Source organism: Coffea arabica, chromosome 2c (assembly GCF_036785885.1).
Source record: "Coffea arabica cultivar ET-39 chromosome 2c, Coffea Arabica ET-39 HiFi, whole genome shotgun sequence".
Classification (NCBI taxonomy): Eukaryota; Viridiplantae; Streptophyta; class Magnoliopsida; order Gentianales; family Rubiaceae; genus Coffea; species Coffea arabica.
Genome location: NC_092312.1, coordinates 13,473,464 through 13,488,830, shown reverse-complemented (window position 1 = coordinate 13,488,830; position 15,367 = coordinate 13,473,464). Strand labels below are relative to the sequence as shown.

Genomic DNA, 15,367 nt, shown 5'->3' with positions numbered 1-15,367 from the left:
AGCTGAAGCACGGAAGTTTCAACGAAAAGCAACTCGGTACACCCTCCGACAAGGCCTTCTCTACAAGAGGTCTTACCTCGACCCCTGGCTGCGATGTATCACCCCGGAGGAAGGCGAGAGAATCCTTCAAGACATTCATGAGGGACTCTGTGGCGTTCACGTCGGTTTCACGATACTTGTGAAGAAAGCTTTGCTGCTCGGGTACTTCTGGCCCACCATGAGGGTAGATGCCCAGATCATGGTACTTTGTTGCCCTTCCTGCCAGTATCACGCTCCTGAGCACTACCAGCCGACCAACCTCATGATACCCATCACCTCTCCGTGGCCATTCGAGCAATGGGGAACTGATATAATCGGTCCATTCCCCAGGGCTCTAGGCAACCATGCTTACGTGGTGGTAGCAGTGGACTATTTCACCAAATGGGTTGAGGCTGAGCCCCTGAGAAGCATCACTAGAGCTGCGGTTCAAAAATTCTTTTGGAAGAACGTGGTGTGTCGTTTCGACCTGCCCCGGGTGATCATCTCGGATAATGGCAGGCAGTTCGCAAATAATCCTTTCAAGACATGGTCTGAAAACTTGGGGATTAAGCAACAATTTACCTCGGTTGGACACCCTCAAGCAAATGGACAAGTCGAAAATTTCAACCGAACCCTCCTCCATGGACTCAAGACCAGGCTCCACCGGGCTGGATCATCGTGGATGGAAGAGCTCCCCAGTGTGTTGTGGTCCTACCGAGCTACGCCGAGGTCAGCCACTCAAGAAACCCTGTTTTTCTTAACCTACGGGTCTGAAGCTGTTGTCCCAACCGAGTTCATCACACCAAGCCCACGTATGGCCGCATATACTGCCGAGGCCAATGAAAAGGAACGGCGAGTTGATCTCGACCTCGCCGAGGAGAAGCGTGATATGGCCGCGGCCAAAGTTGCTACTTATAAAAATATCCTAACTAGCTACTACAACGCACGGGTCAAACACTTGCGATTCAATCCGGGAGGCCTTGTTCTCCGGAAGAATTCAGTTAGCCGAGCTGAACCTCAGGGTAAACTAACTCCCAAGTGGGAAGGATCCTACCGTGTTGTTGAGTCCAGCCAAAATAGATATTGTAAATTAGCTTACCGAGATGGTTCTCGAGTGCCCCGGACTTGGCATGCTGAAAACCTTAAGTTATATTACCCTTTAAAGGTACGTGCTCTCAAATTTTAGTTCTTCAAGTTATTTTTCACTTATTCTTGTCTTATCACAAATGAGAAATAAGGGGACAAAGCAGTAGTCAAAGGAAGAAAACTGAACTCAGTTAAAAAGAAAAAACATGAAGGCAAATTGTATTTAAATTGTGAAGAGCAAAAGGCCGAGGTTAGTCATGACCTCGGCCCTTGATTACAAAAAGAGAGTGCTCCTAAGCACTCCCTACCCCAGCATTCTGACCCCCCATGGTCTGGCCTCCTGTCTCGGTATCTTGTCCTCCCTCAACTCCTCCGCCGACCTGGCCGCCTTCAATATCATCACCGTCTAGCTCAAATTCCTGGAGCCATTTATTGAACTCGACCCGGACCTCGGCTAGGTCTCGGCCAACTTGGATGCCCTCAGCCATGCGGTCGCACAGCTCCTTGGCATCCTCATTATAGTGCGGAGCGTTTTGAAAGGACTCCAGTTGTTCAGAGTAAAGGAAGGGTGTTGCATCATTGACGGCCGAAGTGTAGCCTAACATGAAGCTCGGCCGAGTCAGCTCCCCGAGATCGCGCGTGAAGGATTCTGAGCTACGGAAGGATACCACGGCAGTCACCCCCGCCTGGTTTATGCCTCCTGGGTCGACTGCTCCTCTTGGGCTCTTTTTCTTCTTCCCTCATCAAGGGCGGTGATCAAGGAGTTATTCGCGACTTCAGCCTTCTTCCTCGCCGCCTCGGCCTTGTCGCGCTCCAGCTCGGTTGCCCTTAGCTTTCCTTCCAGGTCGGCAATCTTCTTCTGGAGCTCGGCGGGTGGCTCGAAGGTTTCCATAAACCGCCCGTAGCGTTGAATCATTTCAGCAAAGAATGCCGTGGTGGAGGCCCAGGAGACCGAAACACTTTGCATTAGCTCACCCGGAGTGAGCTTCCTGGCATAAATGCTATCTCGAGGCAACACCGAGTGCACCACGAGCTCCTGAGCAACCAGGGGGTTCTTGCACCGGTCGTTGACATTAATATCTCACTCCGGACACCAGTGCGATCCGGGGTGCCTCTTGTCCTCCTCGACCGCTTTGGAGGGTACATGGTGGAGGTTAAACAAAGAGACCCCTGTGACGGGGTTATCCGGGAACGTGGTCACGCCTTGGCCCCGGGGTGGAGTGGCTATCGTGACCCCCCGGATAGGTACCCCCACTGGGATGGCCGAGGCGCGGGAGCCTCCGGGAGTGGCCGAGGTGTGTGAGCCCTCGCCCACGATCACTACGGTAGGCTCGCGGTCGCTTGTCCCCGCGGTGGACTTCTTAGAAGGCCTGGGGGAGGACCTAATGGCGTCTTTGCGCTTCTTGGGTGGCCTCTTCGCCGCCTCGACGTTCCCCGAGGTGATCAGGTCAGAAATTTTCGTCACTGCATAGCATGAAGGAGAGTTAATTAGAATTCAAGAAAGATAAACTAAAAGAGGGAAATGAAAAAATACAAGGTATGTGAAACCTAAAGGAGAGGAGGACGGGATGATCCAAACTGATCAAGGCTCGGCTGAGCCCGCCTTCTACTAGAATCACTTCGGGAAAATCCCAGCAGTTGATCCTGAGCCCCGACTCCGTTAACTTCTGGAAGTTGCGTTCTTCCAGCTTGCCCGGAGATACCTCCTTTATCGAGGTGGGTGGCCTCCACCAGAACCCCCGGGGGAAGTCCTCAGCCGGGATGAAGATGAAATTCATCTTCCACTCCTTTATTGAGCTCGGAGCATCAACCACCAGCTTCGGAACTTTATTCCCGAAGTAGAACCATCCCTTTTCACTTTCGCTGTTTTTGAGTGAGTAACAGCGGCGGAAGAGGTTGACTGTGGGTTCTATCTCCTGATGTCGGCAGAGTAACTGGAAGCCGACGAGGACCCGAATGGCATTAGGGGTGAGTTGAGTGATTCTCACCCCCCAGTACCTCAAGCAATCTCGAAGAAACCTCGTTGTGGGCACTCTGAGCCCGGCCTCCAGTTGGTCCACATAGATGGTCACCCTATTCTTTGGTGGCAGGGCGGCGGACTGATGCAGTTGTGGTACATAGATGTTGTAGTCCTTCCTCCAGGGGTATCTGCGGATCACCTCGGCGACTTCGGCTTGTCCCACGGCACTGTTGAAGGTCGGCATCTGACCGTAGTTGAGCGTCGCCACGTTCGGAGGAGTGGACGGTTCTTGAACACCCTCGTCCCTAGGGACCTCAGTCCGGAGGTCATCATTATACAGGACCTCTGGATCGACTTCGATCTCCTCGGCCTGCTCTTCTGGAGTTACGGTTCGGTGAGACGCCTCTGCACCCTGTTCTCCGACGTCAGACGCCGTTCTTTCCTCGGAGGGGTCGGGCCTCTCCGCCTCGGTAAAGTCGGGCCTTACTGTCTCTTTGTGTGTACGAGCTGTTCTAGCCATTGTATCAGAGGAGGAAGAAGTTAACTTACTTAGAGTCTGCGACTTGAAGAAGATGCCGAAGTAGATGTGGTTTAGAAAGGTTGCCGAAGTGAAAAGAGAAAGAAACAGAGTTCTGGGGTGATTCTTGATTTTTAGTGAAAAGTAAAACGGTGAAAAGAGACCCCTATTTATAGGCCACCAGGGTGAAACCCAAGAGACGGCACCCTCTCTCCTCATTAATGGGAGGACTGTTCGTCTGCCAACGCGTCTGACAGCCGTCCCTTCAGTTTCACTCAGTCCCATCCGCGCAGTCATGACCTGTCTGTGATCCGTGTCATACACGTTTGTCAGCCTCGGGAAGCGACGACCTCGGCAAATGCCGATCCCGCCCTTCCCAAAGTTTGGGGGGCTTAGTGAGGAGGGACATTTAGGCTCGAATCGCCCGAGACCTGGTTCTCTGACCTTCCCTAAAGTACCACCTCGTTCATACGTCTCCCGAGGCGATCAGCATCCATTGTCCACCTCGGCTACGAGGTCCAAGTCGTATCCCCGAGGTGAACTTCGTATAATATTCAATTATGGAAAGGAGGGATGTGACCTCTGACGCACCTGACACCTGACTGAGGACTGCTCTGACACGCCGCCTGAACCTGACAGAATGTCCCATCACGTCCTCTCATAGAGACCGGTCAAGTCCACCGGATGCACTGACTATCCCAGATCTTTGGGTACCGTGCAGCCATTCTCTCTCTCTCCTATCCGTCCCCTACAAATACCCACCGTATCTACCAGGAAAGGGGATGATCAATTTCTGGTAACACCATACTACCATCTTCCCATTACTTTCTTACTAATATACTGCCGAACTGACTTAAGTTTCGGAGTTACACCGGGGGATTCAGACCCCTTTCACAATTCTAGCAGGTGACTCAGCCACGGTGACCGTCCAGTCCGGAATCCTATTCCAGTCCGTGGACATCACTTCAGCAGGGCCAAAAATCACCTCTTCATACGGCATTGCATGTTCCGTTCTGCGACCGTGAGCCCAGTTTGGAACTGTTAAGATCCTGAATTTTTAAAGAATAATGCAATTAGAAAATTTTTTGAAAAAAAAAGTACAAAATCAAAGGTATAAACCAGAAAAGATCATGATTCACGAGGTGCGTAATTGATTCCTTTTACTCAAATGATTAATTAGTACCTCAATTAATGTTTGACCTTTAAGCTCAATCAAAGAGCAGAATAACAAGGAATGTATAAATAAAAGAATTAATCTTACATACACTGTTAGTATACACAACACACTATCATCATTAGATATATGTCATATGTGCAGATTTTGAATTTGAAATCCAAAATTTATTCACGTGTCATCTATCCAATCAATTATAATAGTGTATACACTAACAGTGTATATAAAATTTACTCTAAATAAAATACAAAGTAATAATCATATATACAAACTACTTTTTTATTGAGCAGACAAATTATTGTACTAAATCAAGGTCGAGAAAAATGGTTCTTGCACAAACATAACAATAATTACAGGTGGTAAACTTGGCCAACATCAAGATACTATATTAGGGTTCAACTCTTATAGCTATTTGTTGTAGTATTCTTGTAATTTTTATTCCTTTTTTTTTTTTCTTGTAATCTATTCCTTCCTCTGCAAAAGATTGAATTTGTAACTTGAGACAAAACAAATTTTGGACTCTTATTACAACCTACGGATCCTTCAAAGTTTCAAGAGGCTATCCTCTTCTCCTCTTTCCAAAATCAGCTTCCTCCAACAACCAAAATCAGAGCTTTGCAACGGTGTCTAATAAAATACAATAGGGAAGTTGCATTGCATCTTGGTCCTTTGCTATTTAGTTTCATCTCAATTTGATATCTCCAAGACTTGTTTGGCAATTGGTTCTTCAATAATTGATTTGCAGGTTCTAAGGGATTACTTTCTCAAGCATATGCATGATACTAGTCATTAATGCCGGAGACAAAAACAAGAATTGCGAGGGCACGATTGAAAAAATGATCAAAGTCAGAGGGATGAAAATGTAGTTTGGGCCACCACGAGGTCATAAAAGAAAAAAGAAATAAATATATCACTCGTCTTCTTAATTTCCCTTCATGTCAATCGCATAAAAAATCACAATCCTTGTATCAAAAATTTGCGCCTAAACAAAATCGGGGTCATAACGTCACGGTAGTTGATGCGGTTGATAAGTTGAAAGTTAATGTCGAATAATTCTTTAATGCTCATATTAGAGTTGAAAACTTTTTAAATTACCTGATTGCGTAGCTAATTAATCCATCATTAGTGACTTTGGCACACCGATATGTGTGATTATTACGAAGACATATTTGTTTTCCTATTTTGTTGTTTAAAGAAAGTTAATATATTTTTAACAAATGGATGACACCAAAAGATGACTCTTCCTATCTACATAATGTGTGTATGTGTGTGTGTATATATATATATATATATCTTACATATATAAAGAGGGAATCGCTTGTGAACAGTGTCGATGGTCCGGTTATGCTGTGATTTTTGTGAACCTCAAGGGTGTTGTGGTCTTTTGGTGTTGGGTGGAAGCGAGCTGGAAATTCACTATTCTCCATGTTTTGTTCTTGGACAGAAACAAGTTTGCAATTGAGGGGTATTTTGATCTTTCGGCTGATTTTTGGTGGTGTTTTGGTCTTTTGCCTATCCCACCAATGATCGCAGCCACACGAATAGAGGCCCTGTTTGGAACCCAAATTTTTTGACAAGTTTGTTTGCTACTAGTTTTTTAACAACTTTAATTACAGAAACCCAAAAAAACTTATCAAATTTTTTAATCTACACACTTCAAAATATCTAATACACAAAAAACTTCATCTTTTCTTCTTCTTTCTCCCCCACCCCGATCCACCACACCTTCATCGCCGGCCACCACCTTCGCCGCCATTTTCGACGCCGGCCTTCCTTTTTTTTATTCCTTCCTTTCTCCCTTTCTCTCTCCCCTTCCCCCTCTCATTCCCTTCCCTCTCTCCCTCCTTGGCCACCCACCCCCTTCCCCTAGCTACGATCTGGTCGCGCAACCAGATCGCAGATGCGGTCTGGTACCACGACTGGCTACAATCTGGTCGCGCGACCGGATTAGGCAAAGGGGGAGAGGGAAGGGAAGGAGAGGGAGAGAGAGAGAGATGGAGAAGAGGGGGAAAGAAAAAGCAAAAGAAAAAAATTTTGTGCATGCCATGGCTGCTGATTCTCTGGTTTCGGGAGGGAGAGGGGGAAGGTGAAGGGGAATAGAGGGGGAGAGAGGAGCAGAGAGGGAGAAGAGGGGAAGAGAAAAAGAAAAAAAAATTTGGGACCATGGCTGCTGGTTCTTCAATGAGGCAGAGGTGACCGGGGAGGGAAGAGGGAGGGGAAAGGAAGCAGAAGAAGAAGAAGAAGAAGAAGAAGAGAGGAAAGAAAAGAAAAAGGAAAGAAAGAAAAAGAAAAAGAAAGAGGAAAAAAAGAAAAGAAAAAAAAATGGTAGGACCATGGCTGCTGGGAAGGCAGAGGTAATGGGGGAGGGAAGGGGGAGGAGAAAGGAAGAAGAAGAAAAAGAAGAGAGGAAAGAAAAGAAAAAGGAAAGAAAGAAAAAAAGAAAAAAAAAGTTTTTCATCTTAAAAAAATTTTCCAAAAATTTCTACAGTACACTATAGTAAAATTTTAGACAAACATCCAAAAAACTCAGGTTCCAAACGGGGCCAGAGTTCAAGGGAACCTTGGACTCTACTGCAAGCTATTGCCTGATTGTTTTTTGAGTTAAAATGGTAAGAGAGTCCTTCAGTTTTGCAAAAAAATAAAAAAAAATATATAAAAGGATCCCCATGTAAACATTTTTTTTTTTTTTTGCAAAAGGATAAACTTTCTTCATTAAAAGAAATGGATTATAGTTTTTGAACTTTTACAGTAGGCTCAACTTTTTTCTTTTGAGCATGAAAAAATGATTTAATAAATATGTATTTTCTAACCTTAAACACGAGTTTATTATCCCATTTGTAGAATAGTTCCACCGGTTATTTCTTAGCATTTTATTCTAACCTATCCTTAAACACAAGTTGATTTGGAATTCACCACTTAAAGATTCCAACTATCTTTTGATTTTGAATACCATTTTTATTAAAAAAAAAAGAAAAAGAAAAACTAACCTATTTTAGGACATGATTTAAGAACACAAAATAACCAATAATTTTGCAGCTTATGATACAGATTACCGAAAAAAAATCATCAACCAAGTAACAGAAAGAATCATCAAATAAGTAAGAATTATAAATCCAAAGAACCTAGAAAGTAGAAAAGAAAATTTTTAAACTCAAGAAATCGTTAGATATTGTGTGTATCTAAGCCATTATCTTAGTGAAAATTCAAAGAATTTTTTCCATGCTCTTCGTACTCACCACATAAAGTGTTGCTTCCTATACAAATTATCAAAACCAAAATCATCAAAATCTCCACACAAAAAAAAAAAAACAAAGAGATAGACAGCCAAAAAAGGGAAGAAAGAAAGAAAAATAAAAAAAAATATATATTCACTCTTGCAAGTTAAAGTTGCTCAATATTGAGAGTCTGTGGCTTATTTTCAATAGATGATGTCTTGTCCAAATAAATCATTATTGCTCCCTCCATTCTTGAACACTTTTAATTTATCAATCAAACAATCATTTAAATTGCAACGAAAAGAATAGGATCCAATATGAAATCTTGATTAGGAGAAATGGTAGTATATATAAACCGAGGTCATGGTGGGCTAGAGTTGAATAAAAATTATGTGTCATGAATCTAGAACTATTAATGTAAAACAAAAAAGTCACTGAATATACAAAAAAGATTAATTCAATTTTACGTTGGTTTGAAAATATTTTTAAATATGTTTGAATGCTAATTCAAGTCTAGCAAACAAAAGAAAATGACAAACCCATTTTATAATTGTCTTTCTTTATTTCTTTCATCTATCAGATTATTAAATGTGAAGTACTAGCAAATAGAAATTGTCAAAAAAAATGGAAATTATCAAATTGCTTATCTTAGAGAAGTAACGTGACTAATAAGCAAGTCTACACATTACATGAATAGCCATATGCCTTTTAGTTCTACCTAATTTTAGGCATTACTCACTGATTAATGCTATATTAAGGATGTTAGATAACCTGATTTCAAGGTCATGTTTATCTGTGTAATTAGGAAAAAACATATACTCACACACATAACTACTATATTTAACAAAGAAAAAATATACAAACATAACAGCAAAATAACGAGTCTCAGCTATGTGTCTCGCCATGACCTCAGGGCTGAAAAACTATTTATATATTGCCATCCGTACTTAGAAATTGGTTGTACCGTTGGTTCCGTCCCCAAATTTAACTCTTCTTCTCACCACCTAGTCTCATAGCCTAACATCATTATTAGAAGGCTTTTTAAATTAAAAAGGGGTTATAATTTGAAATTTTTGAGTATATCCAACAAAGCATTGGATGCCATTTAAATTAACTTTGTCAAGAATGGTAACTAGTTCGACATTTGGTAATGATAGTAAGAAGGAAAAAAGAAAAAAAAAATTCTAAGACTCATTCTTGATGTAAGAATACCAAACTAGGGATTTCATTATAATGTCAAATCTGGTATTATAATTTAAAGGGACAGGGGAGGTTAGTGTACATTTTGAAGCTTCAAGAGTGCTCAATAAATTTGTTAGAAATTTCAGGAGAAATTTCTAAAATTATCTTATCATTTTAATAGAATTATGACCATCACTATTAATCTTCTATATACCAATAGTGTGTATACTTTCAATATTAAATGCATGACATATAATTCGAATTTGAATTTAAACATCAAATTTTACATATGTATCGTATATCCAATCGTAATAATGTATACACCGTCGATGTATATAAAATTTACTCATGTTTTAATAATGTACGTGAATATAAGCTGCTTAATGAAGACAATGATCTATTTTTCAATTCTTGAAAGCTATTGAAGGAGTTTTAACTTTTAAAGCCAACCGTGGCTCACACTTTTTGGGGAGGAGGACTAGATTGCGTGGTAAAGTGAAAAGAATTATAAATAAAAAATTCTCGATTCAAAACTTTCAACTTAAAAAAAAGAATTTGTTTATTTTCTCACATCTTTTACCTTTTTTTTTCTTTTTCTTTTTCTTTTAACCAATCATCACCTTAATCGTGTGGCAATATTTTACATATGCAGCATTAATACATGAAACATAACTTGTATTCCAATTTGAAAACCTTCTTCCTTTTCTTTTACCCTCATATATATGTACAGACTTAGAACCTATCACCTAAACAAATATTTGACAAGTCAAAATTGAAAAAAAATTAATCTTTTGTCAAGAATTCATTTTTCTATTTTTGGATAAAAAGGCAACTCTAAAGCCTTTTAAGAAAAAGAGGGATGAAAATTTGAAAGTTAAACTAATGATCTCGTACTCTTTAATTAATATCTCGACTAATCGAGTTGGGTTTAAGGGAGTGGAGACAATACAATTTTCTTATGCCTTTTTTGTTCGATTATTATACGTATTATATTTTTTTTGTGTACATTATATTATATTATTATATTAAATGTACGTAAAAAATATTTTATTCACCTACATTGACTTTTTGCCCAGCCTGAATCCGTAACACAAATAAAACAACCGCTCTGACCTTCACCATCTATAAATTACCCTTTTCCCAACTCTCCACAAGCAAACTACTTCTACGAAGTAGACTACAAATCCGTTGGATTTGTCTCTTCATATACACGTGGTATACTCTACTTTGGATAGAAAATTCTGGGTTGAGTTTGTTGGTTTTGGATTCTTTTCTTTGTATTTTCATCGATTCTCTCAACTGGGTCATAAACATTCAAACAAAAAAGTTCATCGAAATGCTCCAATTCAAGATCATAAAGAAGAAAATGTGGATGTTTCCTTGCTGCTGATATATTATCTATTTTACCCCAAAACTCAGCCCCCCACAAATTTGTCTTCTTCTTTCTCCTAGATGGAAGTTATGATTTTAACATTGGACTCAGGTTCAGGCTCAACTACCAGCTGCTGCAGCTTCTCCCGAGTGCTTTCTCTCTGGTTTGCTCCTGCCACTCGCCCTCCTGGCCTTGATCCTTAGATATTAGTTTTAGTACGTCAATCACCCAAAAACACACACAAGAACACACAATTGTTGTAACTTTGTGTTGTTAGGAGGTGAAATCCAAAAGGGTTGGTGAATAGATGAGAAGTCGATGCTAGTGATATACAATTCTTCTTGTTGTAGAAGAAAAGATTGATATTTGTTCTTTTTGTTGGAATTCCAAAAACTGAATCTTGGAATTTGATCAAAATAAGGCCTTGCTGTTGAAATCATATATTAGCACACACTTGTTTGTGTAGTTTCTTGTGCGTTTCTTGAACCAAATAGCTCAAAGTTCTGGTTTTTTGAGGCAGAAATTATATATTTCACAAGCATATACGCCCATCTAGTGCTTGTGCTGGGAGTAGACTTTAGAGCATGAGCTTGTATTCTGAAGCTCCAGTTAAAAGAAGTACTATTGGTGAAGATTGTGGAAGGCAGTTTGATCAGTTTCCAGGAGATATAGGTGGGATTGGTGGGAATTTGGGAAGTAAGTCTATGTCGGGATCACAATCCTTGGTGTTGGATGGTGAGAGAGGGGAGTTAGTGAAGTCCTGTGGGAGAGTAGGGAAGAAAGGTGAGGCATCGGAAGCTAAAACTATCGCAGCTTTGAAAAGCCACAGTGAGGCAGAAAGGCGGAGAAGAGAGAGGATTAACGCTCATCTGGCAACGCTTCGTGGCCTTGTCCCTCCTAATGAAAAGGTTAGCACCGGTTCTTTCGCGATATACTTTTGAATAATGGTTCCAATTGGTCTTTAATTTATGATATTTTCGTTTGGTTTTGAAATAAGCAGCTTGGGTGATGTCTGCATTCCGTTAATATTACCATCAGAAGTTTAAGATTCTATTGTCAGATCTTTTTAGTTCATCTTTTCTCTGCTTAATATTCACAGATCGATGATATTGGTAGTTGATTCTGGTTCTTGATTGTTATCATCAGTTTGTTAAGATCATGAACTGATGGCGTCATATCTGAAGTTAATTTGCAGACTCTCGTAAATCTTAGTTTGGAAAATCTGACTTCTATGCGTGTATGTGCTTCCATTATGCCCCAATTCCAATCCATCATAGCATGACCTATCCAGTTTGAATACCATCTTCATTTGGTGTTTATTCTCTGCCATAATGTATAGGCAAGTACAGTCATACCTGTAATGTTTTGGTAACTGTTACAACATCCGCAAATACAGAGCAGGGAAAGTTGACTTTGATGAAACTAGTTGGTTAATCATGCTTCTCAGTTAGAAAAAATAATTATGATGATAACAGTCTTTAACCAGAATTTATAAATGTTAGACAGCGATGTTTGAGATTATGCAAGGTTGTGGTCAAAATTTATCTCCTTTCCTCAGATCTTTTTTAGAAAAGGAATTGTGAAATTGTTAGCGCCTTGAACTACCAAGGGCTGTCTGGGAAGGGCCTTTCCTTAGCAGGAAGATAAGTTCTTATGTGCAGCTTTTATAAGCTGTAGAAGTTCTCTAAATATTGTTGTGCCTAACTGAAAAATATATAGTGTTTTTCAATATCAAACTTTAAGTTAGGCAGCTGAGTATAAACAAGTATCTGATTGGTTGCTAGGGTGATATCAGCTGGTGTGACATAGTTTCTTGACTAATTTATTTTTGTATGGCTTGCATGCATCTACTTTGACTTCATAAAAGGATAGTTAAATGTATTATGGCAATAATCACTGAACATTGTCATCTTCACGGCTTCAAACCTGTTGTCATGCACAAGCAGCTTTCACATTGTCTTTCATAGCTGAAAATTTTGACTTGATAAAGCCGCCTAACTTATTAATTACTTGTTTCATTTCCTAACTTATTAATTACTTGTTTCATTCAATCATGTCCAGAGAAGTATGGAGCTATTACCGTGCTCTTGTTTACTGCTTCCAAATTTTGTCCATTTGTACAGCTTAGACTAAGTGAAAGACGGTAGATATTAGCTCATCAAATAAGCCAACTAATCAGCTTTTACCTGCTTGCTAATCTTATTTAATGCTCTGTATTTGTTTAATAAGACAAGTTGACTTTTGTAATTTTGAAACATGTGGTGAAATCACATATGTAAACTGGATATTTTCACTATTTCTTGGCTTAATTCTGAAAAAAAACCATAAACTAAAAATACACCGTAGAATTGGCTGAACACAGCAACCCAATATTTTTTGTACTATTGCCAGGGTCAGCTATAACCACAAGATACTGAGCTAGATCTCTAATTCCCCCACCTATTGAGGACAAAAGTACCCTCTAGAAAAAAAATAAAATAAGTGAATCATATCAATGAAGGTTCTTGCTATTCTTAAGGATCTGGACCCTTCAGTTGTAGTCTTGTGTGGATGAAGCTAGTAATGTTTTCAATGTCTGTATTCTAGGATCTGGGTACCGTTGAATTGATAAGGATTGAGGATTTTGGTAGAGTTAATACATGAGAAAGATTAAGCTTTTTCAGAGAACACACCAGAACTCAAAAAGCAAATCTCTTGTTCACTCGATTTTGGTTGCTGAGATTGCAAGAATATTCCTTCTGGATATGTACCAATAGAATAGAAGCACTACATTTAAGAATGATCCGGTCCTTGTTAGCTTGTGATTGGCAGTGCTTGTATTCCATTTCTTGGTGTTCCTGCTAATTTGTCCCATCAAGTGTAGTTGTTTCGTATACAAAAGTATTTCTAGCTAAAATCTGACTTAAATAGTTGGTTTACAGATGGACAAGGCAACGCTACTGGCCGAAGTTATTAGCCAAGTGAAGCAACTGCAGAAAACTACAACACAAATTAGTGAAAGTTTCTGTATTCCACTGGACTCGGATGAAGTTAGAGTTGAGCAGCTTGATGAGATATCAGTAGAAGGAACTTTTAATTTCAAGGCATCTCTGTGCTGCGATTATAGGCCTGGCCTCCTGTCTGATTTGAAGAAGGCAATTGGATCTCTTCCTCTGACTTTGATGAGGTCGGAAATCTCGACCTTGGGAGGCCGCCTGATGAATGTATTATTCTTCACCAGCAGCAGAAGAGGGGACATTGGCAGTGCCGAGGATCGCAAACAGCTCGTGAACTCTGTCCACCAGGCTTTGAGTTCCATCTTGGATAAGTTTGCTGAATCGACAGACTGTTTGCCACAAACAATGTACTCGAACAAGAGGCAAAGGGTTTCTTACTTTGTGTCTTCATGCTCATCATCGTGAAAGTTGTAATGCTGCTGTGATATTATTACTATTACTGTTAAGCTCATGCTAGCATATGTTGGCCTGATGGTCTATACATACAAGTATACCTTGAGGACCTTTTTTAGCCTTAAGATGTATGTCTGTCAGTAGTATAATGCTGGTCTGTTATATACAACACCAGCACCTTAGTGTGTGAGATCCAGCTCAATTGGAAGAGAAAAGAAACGGAAGGAAATAATTTGAGATAAATGTAAAAGAGGACAGGATGAAGAAGAGTTGCTTTTGCTGCCAAGTGTATGATGTAAATACCAATTGCTAATGGAAGTTTACTATAATGGTTTGCACTAAACCTCCTGTATTTAGCTTTCCATCAAACCCTGAATTTATTTTATCATTAATTTGCCTCTGAAGACTGATAATTAACAATCATGATTAACTTCTCCATTTGAGAATATGGATGAAAGAAAGAAACATATCTTTCCTGCACAAGAGGATTGCTTGAACCAATTTGCTTCTGTTCTTTTCTCCATTTTCTTCTCCATGCTAATGCGCAGCACTTCCTTGTTCAACTGCCTGTGCACTGAAAAGAAAAATCAGTTTGTTCCACCGAAAGAAGTGTGAAATTTTAACTAAAAAAAAATAGTAAAACTGCTATAATGCTAAACAATCTGTGGTTTTGCAACCAAATTCATAATACAGGCTACAAGTACTCTCTGTAATAAAATATTTTATTAAGAAATAAACTAAAGGAAAATCATAGCCGTGTCTAAGTTTCAAGAAATATTGCATATTAGATACTTATATTTAGCCACCAACTAATTTCATCAAAGTTTCTTCAAAATAGGAGATTCATTGTAGTATGAAACAAATTTATTACATTGTCCATTTTATGAAAGGCAGTTGCTCGCATGACGCACCAGTGGTCTAGTGGTAGAATAGTACCCTGCCACGGTACAGACCCGGGTTCGATTCCCGGCTGGTGCATGTCTTTTTGGGCTTCGGGCCTCTGGCTTATTCTTCTTCTTTGTCTTTGCTGGGTTATATTTCTGCTCTCTTTTGCAAGAAACAAGGGGCTCCGAACCTACACTAATGATACTTCCACACATGAAGCACCAGTGGTCTAGTGGTAGAATAGTACCCTGCCACGGTACAGACCCGGGTTCGATTCCCGGCTGGTGCATGTCTTTTTGGGCCTCGGGCCTCTGGCTTGTTCTTCTTCTTTGTCTATGCTGGGTTATATTGCTACTCTCCTTTGCAAGAAGCAAGGGGCTCCGAACCTACTGACATGAACTCTCACTACTTGGGTATGAGATCTGAATTTGATATCTTGGACCTATGAGTCATCATCCATCTCTCATATTGTTTTTAGAGCTTTTATACAAATCCTGATTTACTGAAATAGTTCGGTTATCAGGAATTTCCAAGAAAATAAATTCTGCAAATGCACCCTCAAATATTTG

General features: G+C 40.3%; 1 protein-coding gene and 2 non-coding genes across 3 annotated transcripts; all 3 read left to right on the top strand.

Moving 5' to 3' along the window:
- The first annotated feature begins 10,358 nt into the window (after positions 1–10,358).
- LOC113726149 (transcription factor bHLH30-like) lies at positions 10,359–14,256 on the top strand. The gene is made up of 2 exons (XM_027249699.2): positions 10,359–11,432; positions 13,446–14,256. Exons 1-2 carry the CDS (start codon positions 11,109–11,111, stop codon positions 13,923–13,925), a joined length of 804 nt encoding a protein of 267 aa, XP_027105500.1. The 5' UTR covers positions 10,359–11,108; the 3' UTR covers positions 13,926–14,256.
- Positions 14,257–14,820: 564 nt separating this feature from the next.
- Positions 14,821–14,891, top strand: TRNAG-GCC (transfer RNA glycine (anticodon GCC)). The gene has a single exon. It is a non-coding gene; the product is annotated as a tRNA-Gly (tRNA).
- A 125-nt stretch (positions 14,892–15,016) lies between these two features.
- TRNAG-GCC (transfer RNA glycine (anticodon GCC)) lies at positions 15,017–15,087 on the top strand. The gene has a single exon. It is a non-coding gene; the product is annotated as a tRNA-Gly (tRNA).
- The last annotated feature ends 280 nt before the right edge of the window (positions 15,088–15,367 follow it).

Coding starts and splice junctions, on each gene's coding strand:
- LOC113726149 (XM_027249699.2), top strand. CDS start 11,109: ATGAGCTTGTATTCTGAAGCTCCAGTTAAAAGAAGTACTATTGGTGAA. Junction 11,433..13,445: donor TTGTCCCTCCTAATGAAAAG/GTTAGCACCGGT, acceptor GTTGGTTTACAG/ATGGACAAGGCAACGCTACT.